Source organism: Rhipicephalus sanguineus, chromosome 3 (genome assembly GCF_013339695.2).
Source record: "Rhipicephalus sanguineus isolate Rsan-2018 chromosome 3, BIME_Rsan_1.4, whole genome shotgun sequence".
Lineage (NCBI taxonomy): Eukaryota > Metazoa > Arthropoda > Arachnida > Ixodida > Ixodidae > Rhipicephalus > Rhipicephalus sanguineus.
The window spans coordinates 97,491,124-97,497,111 of record NC_051178.1 but is presented as its reverse complement, the minus strand read 5'-3'; the positions used below and the strand labels follow the sequence as shown (position 1 = coordinate 97,497,111).

Sequence of the window (5,988 nt, the reverse complement as noted above, 5' to 3'; positions counted from 1 at the left end):
TCGCTGGTGGCGGCGTTATCTCTCGACAAAGCTGGAACATTCGCGTGCGGCACGCAATCTTAACAAAACGATCTACTAAAATCGTGAAGCTTCTCGAACACTGCTTCACGGCCAGCGTCGAGCGTTGATAACCGTCCTTGCTGGTCAAACTAGAACACATCAAAATAAAAGAAGCGGGCGTGGCAATATATATATATATATATATATATATATATATATATATATATATATATATATGTTGTATCTAATAAATGGACAAAGGACGGTGACGTCACTACTGACGCACCGCAACCTGTGTGTACATATTGCCAAGCAATATGCTGGGTTAGGAGATTAAACTGTTCGCCACGAAACGTGTCACAGCTGCCTTCTTGTTCCCGAGCTACAACAACTGGCGACAAAGATGCTGAAACGAATCTACGATAGAAAGGGGCGGATCCCGTGACGAACGGAGGCAGGGCAGTGTACGGCATGGCCAAGATGTGGGAATTCGACGCATTCCTGGAGGACGGCGATGAATACTTTGCTTCGTACGTGGAAAGATTCGAGCACTACGGCGAAGTAGCCAACGTACAAGAGGAGAAGCTTAAGAAGTCGGCCTTCATAACGGCCATTGGCAAGAACGCGTACAAGACGCTCAAGGATTTGCTTCTACCGGCGACCCCTGCGGAGAAGAGTCTCGAAGACCTGGTCAAGGTACTGAGTGACCATTACGAGCCTGCAAGCCGAATCATCGCAGAGCGATTCAGATTCAACAGGCGGTACCAAGCGGAAGGTGAGACAGTAGCGACGTTTGCAGTTACACTGAAGCACATGGCCGCTAAATGCAAGTATGGCACATTCCTTGACGACGCACTGCGCGACCGGTTCGTCGCTGGACTGCGAAACCCTGCCATTCAGACGGGTCTACTAAAAAAGAAGGAGCTGTCGTTTGAACCTGCTTGTGACTTTGCCAAAAGCGTTGATATGGCGGAACAGGAGTCCAGGGGGTTTCGACCTGGCAGTGGAACGGAAGCCGACGTCCATGCGATAAGGAAGACAAGCAGGAAAGCGGCATTTGCGGTCAAGCCAGGCAAGCAATACGAGGCAACCAAGACAAAGTGTCACCGTTGCGGGCAAGAGCACGACGCTAATTCTTGTCGTTATCGGAAAGCAAGGTGCTACAGCTGCAAACGCACGGGTCACTTGGCTCGAGTATGCGGACAACACCCGCCGGGTGCGGGAAAAATTCACGCCGTTGCCGACCAGCAAGAAGATAATGAGATGATGCTCTACGCAGTACATCACGCCGGCCTTGCGAAGCAGCCGTATCAGATAGAACTTATGCTCGGAAGGAAGCGCGTGCAGATGCAAGTAGACACAGGTGCCGCTGTTTCTCTGATATCGGAAGACCTATGGAAGCAGCTAGTGAATCCTCCGCCGCTCACACCGTCTACGGTTAAGCTGAAGACTTATGGAGGAGCACCGCTGGAAGTGAAGGGGCAAGCCGAGGTTCCGGTCGAGTACAACGGACAGCGCAAGATTCTACCAGTAGTTGTGGTGCCAGGAAACAAGCCAGCGCTACTTGGACGCGATTGGATTGAGAACCTGGACGTCGACTTGAACGGCATTCACACGGCGCAAGCGGAGCTCGCGGCGAACAACCTTGTGAAAAGGTATGCCAGCGTTTTACCTCCTGGGTTAGGACTGATAAAGGGCTTTCAAGCGAAACATTCCTTAAAAGAAGGTAGCTTGCCAGTGTTCTGCAAGGCACGTCCAGTACCATATGCCATAAGGGAGCGAGTTAAAGAAGAGCTAGATAGCCTACAAGCTGATGGGGTACTGGTGGGTGTAACACAAAGTGACTGGGCCACACCGTTGGTGGTAGTCGAAAAACCAGGGAACAAAGTGCGCCTTTGTGGAGACTATAAAGTGACAGTAAATCCCTGCGTTAAAACTGATCACTACCCGCTGCCAACGGTTGAAGACCTGTTCGCGGTCCTATCAGGAGGCAAAGTGTTTACCGTTTTGGACTTGTCGTCAGCATACCAGCAAATTGAGCTGCATCCTGACTCGCGGCCCTTGTGGACTATAAATACACACATGGGCTTATTCCAGTATGTTCGAATGCCCTACGGCATTTCCAGTGCACCAGCAGTATTCCAAGCAATCATGGACGAGTTGCTGAAGGGACTAAGTGGAGTACTTTGTTACCTTGACGATGTGCTTATCACAGGTGCCGACTACAACGAATGCCTGGCACGTGTAGAAGCAGTCCTGCAGCGCTTCGAGAAGCACGGCGTCAATGTAAGGCACGAAAAGTGCCAATTTTTTGTGAAGTCCGTAAGATATCTGGGCCACGTCATTGATGAGACAGGCGTGCACCCTTGCCTTGAAAAGGTGGAAGCAATTAGAAAGGCTCCAACGCCTAAAAATTGCACGGAACTAAAGGCCTATCTTGGCATGTTGACATTTTATTCCAATTTCATGCCGAACATGTCATCGGAACTAAGGCCGCTATACCAACTTCTTCAAAAAGATGAACCTTGGGCATGGTCGGAGGAGACTGAAAAGGCATTTCAGAAAAGCAAGGAAATGCTCTTTCAGGATTCAGTACTAACCTTCTACGACCCTAAAAAACCACTAGGTCTGGTTTGCGACGCCTCCCCTTATGGGGTTGGAGCAGTTTTATTTCATGTTGTTTGCGGCCAAGAGAAGCCGATAGCATACGCGTTGCGCACGCTAAGCAGCGCCGAGAAAGGCTACCCGCATATTGTTACGTCTACAAAAGGTTTTATTGAGCTGCGACGTACCGGTAGACGCGAAGGTGTTGCCCAGACGCGTACCGGAGGCCTCTCTCACTAGCCGAACGTCCTCTTCTACCCTAACCACCCTGTTCCCCACTACACAGATGCTCATACCCAAATCACGTATGTAGTAACATTTCCCTCCGCGCAGACGAAGCCCACCGGGCGAGTCAAACAGTCTCTCGAGGAACAAAGCGCTTCAAACGCGCTACATGGACAAGTTCAGTCTTTGCAGACCGTCGGCCATTTGAATGGAGACGCGTTACGCGGTAAGTTAAATCACTTAGACGGTCTGTAACAACATAAGGTCCCGCATAGTGCGCCAGCAGTTTTTCGCACAACCCGCGTTTTCTAGTTGGCGTCCACAGCAACACTAGGTCACCGCGATTATACGTCACGTGTCGGCGTCGACGGTCAAAACGTGCCTTCGAGCGATCTTGCGAAGCAAGAGTGCGCAAATAAGCAAGACGTCGGGCTTCTTCTGCACGGCAGACGATCTCGGATATACAGGGATCATGGTAGTCCAAGAACGGGAAGACGGTATCGAGGGTATGACGAGGCGGCCGAGCATAGAGAAGAAAGAACGGACTGTAGCCGGTAGTTTCATGCTGTGCGGTGTTAAATGCGTAAGTGATGAAAGGTAGAACACTGTCCCAGTTCTTGTGGTCTGATGAGACATACATAGATAGCATGTTCGTGAGAGTCCTGTTAGTTCGTTCCGTTAGACCATTTGTTTGCGGATGATATGGTGTAGAGTGCCGAAGCGTGGAAGCACACACACGAAGCATCTCTTCCACCACGTCTGCAGTGAATTCTCGCCCACGATCACTGATAACAATTTTAGGAGGTCCGTGTCGTAGAACCACAAAACGGAGCATAAATAAACATACATCGGCTGCAGTTGCCGATGGTATGGCAGCTGTCTCGCAGTACCTTGTTAAATGATCGGTGCATACGACTATCCACCGATTTCCATTAGAAGACCGCGGAAAGGGCCCAAGAAGGTCGATCCCAACTTGCTCGAATGGAGTTCTAGGGGGCGGCACAGGATGTAGTCGCCCTGAAGGAGCACTTGTAGGGCGCTTGTGACGTTGACACTCGTTGCAACTAGAGACGTAGTGTTCCGTCGTCTGGCGCATTCTTGGCCAGTAAAATCTTTCTTGAAGCCGGCTAAGAGTTTTCGCTGTGCCTAAATGACCGGACGTTGGATCATCATGCATAGCCTGCAAGACGGAAACGCGGAGACTCTTCGGAACCACGAGAAGATATCGTGAGCCGGTCGTAGCGTAGTTCTTTTTGTACACTAGCCCCGTCGCGGATGCAGAAGCGAGTCGCCGATGATTGTGGTTCGGTAGCAAGGAGCTGCTGTATGGTGTCGTCCCTTTGCTGCTCAGTCTTAAAGGCATTGGTATCAGGAAATGGTAGGTCCAATGGTGCGATGTAGGTGTCGAAGTTGTCCGCGTCACAGTCCGTCGACGGGAGCGGTAATCGCGAAAGACAATCTGCATCAGCGTGACGACGACCACTTTTAAAGGAAATCGCAAAGTCGTATTCCTGTAGACGGAGTGCCCAACGCGCAAGGCGACCAGACGGGTCACGCAGATTGACCAACCAGCAGAGAGAATGATGGTCTGTGACGATGGTAAAGGGGCGTCCGTACAGGTAGGACTGGAAGCGCTGCACTGCGAAGACTACTGCGAGGCATTCTTGCTCTGTGACGGTGTAGTTACGCTCGGACTTGCTGAGCGACCGACTTGCATACGCGACGACGTGTTCTTTGGTACCTAAGCGCTGAACCAAGACGGCGCCTACACCAACACCGCTAGCGTCTGTGTGGAGTTCTGTGGGAGCCAGAGGATCGAAGTGTCGAAGAATGGGATGGGACGTCAAAAGGAACTTCAACTCAGAAAAAGCGGACGTACATTCCGGTGTCCAGTGAAACCGCACGCCTTTCTGAAGCAGGCACGTGAGCGGGTGCGCGATATTGGCAAAGTTAGGAATGAATCGACGGAAGTATGAGCAAAGGCCCAAAAACTGCGCAGTTCTTTAACCGAGTGAGGTTGCTTGAACGCCTTAACTGCGGCCGTCTTCGCGGGATCCGGTCGTATGCCTTCTTTGTCCACTAAGTGGCCAAGGACGAGTGTTTGGCGCTCTCCAAAACGACATTTCTTTGAATTGAGCACCAAGCGTGCCTTGCTTAGGCAATCCAGCACGAGACCAAGGCGTGTGTTGTGCTCAGAGAAAGTGCGCCCGAAAATCACAACATCGTCCAAATAACACATGCAGACTTCCCACTTTAAACCACGCAGAATGTTATCCATGAAGCGCTCAAAAGTTGCAGGTGCATTGCACAGTCCGAACGGCATCACATTAAATTCAAAAAGTCCATCTGGTGTAACAAATGCCGTTTTCTCCTTGTCTTCCTCGTGCATTGGAATCTGCCAATACCCTGACCTCAAATCAACGGACGAAAAATAAGAGGCTGATGAAAGACAGTCTATAGCATCATCAATCCGTGGTAGTGGGTATACGTCTTTTTTGGTGATCGCGTTAAGGCGGCGGTAGTCAACACAAAATCGCCATGTTCCATCTGTCTTCTTGACTAGAATTACGGGAGCGGCCCACGGACTACATGATTTTTGAATGACATTTTTCTTTAGCATCTCGCAAACCTGTTCATTGATCACTGCGCGTTCCGAAGGCGACACACGGTATGGTTTCTGTCGGAGAGGTCTATGGGATGCCGTGTCTATGCGGTGCTTTATACGAGAAGCAGGGAATGATGACGGAGCCTGTAGCTGTGCGAAATCGAAAAGACCGGCATGTTCGCGCAGAATACTCGCCAGTTCATTACGCTCGTTGGTGCGGAGAGACTTGTCAATCATAGCCATAATAGAGGTGTCCCTGGCGTGAAGATTATCGAAATCGGGTTTATCTGAGGAAACGCTGCTCTCTGCAAGTATGGCAAGCGAGAATACTTGATGTTGACGAATCTCGGCCAATTTGAGACCCTCCGGCAGTACCGTAGGTTCATCGGAGCAGTTGACCGCCCATAAACCAGTACGCCCTTGCACAACTGACAAGGTACAGTAGGGTATTAAAACATTCTTCTTTATGCAACTGAGGTGAACAGGCTCCACGGTGGCGTCAAATGTCTCCTCGGTTGCAGGGTATGAGGCTGCAGGGTATGTCTCCTCGGTGA

At 50.6% G+C, this 5,988-nt stretch overlaps 1 protein-coding gene across 1 annotated transcript; it reads left to right on the top strand.

Moving 5' to 3' along the window:
• The first annotated feature begins 471 nt into the window (after positions 1-471).
• On the top strand, positions 472-5,988 carry LOC119385691 (uncharacterized). Its single transcript, XM_037653087.1, has 3 exons — positions 472-1,655; positions 2,127-2,286; positions 5,956-5,988. The coding sequence occupies exons 1-3, from the start codon at positions 472-474 to the stop codon at positions 5,986-5,988; spliced, it is 1,377 nt and encodes a 458-aa protein (XP_037509015.1).

What these genes read in the sequence shown, in the direction of transcription:
- LOC119385691 (XM_037653087.1), top strand. Translation starts at nt 472, where the DNA reads ATGGCCAAGATGTGGGAATTCGACGCATTCCTGGAGGACGGCGATGAA. An exon ending in GCGAACAACCTTGTGAAAAG is followed by an intron (nt 1,656 to 2,126) that starts GTATGCCAGCGT and finishes CGGCATTTCCAG; the next exon opens with TGCACCAGCAGTATTCCAAG. An exon ending in TCGAGAAGCACGGCGTCAAT is followed by an intron (nt 2,287 to 5,955) that starts GTAAGGCACGAA and finishes CCTCGGTTGCAG; the next exon opens with GGTATGAGGCTGCAGGGTAT.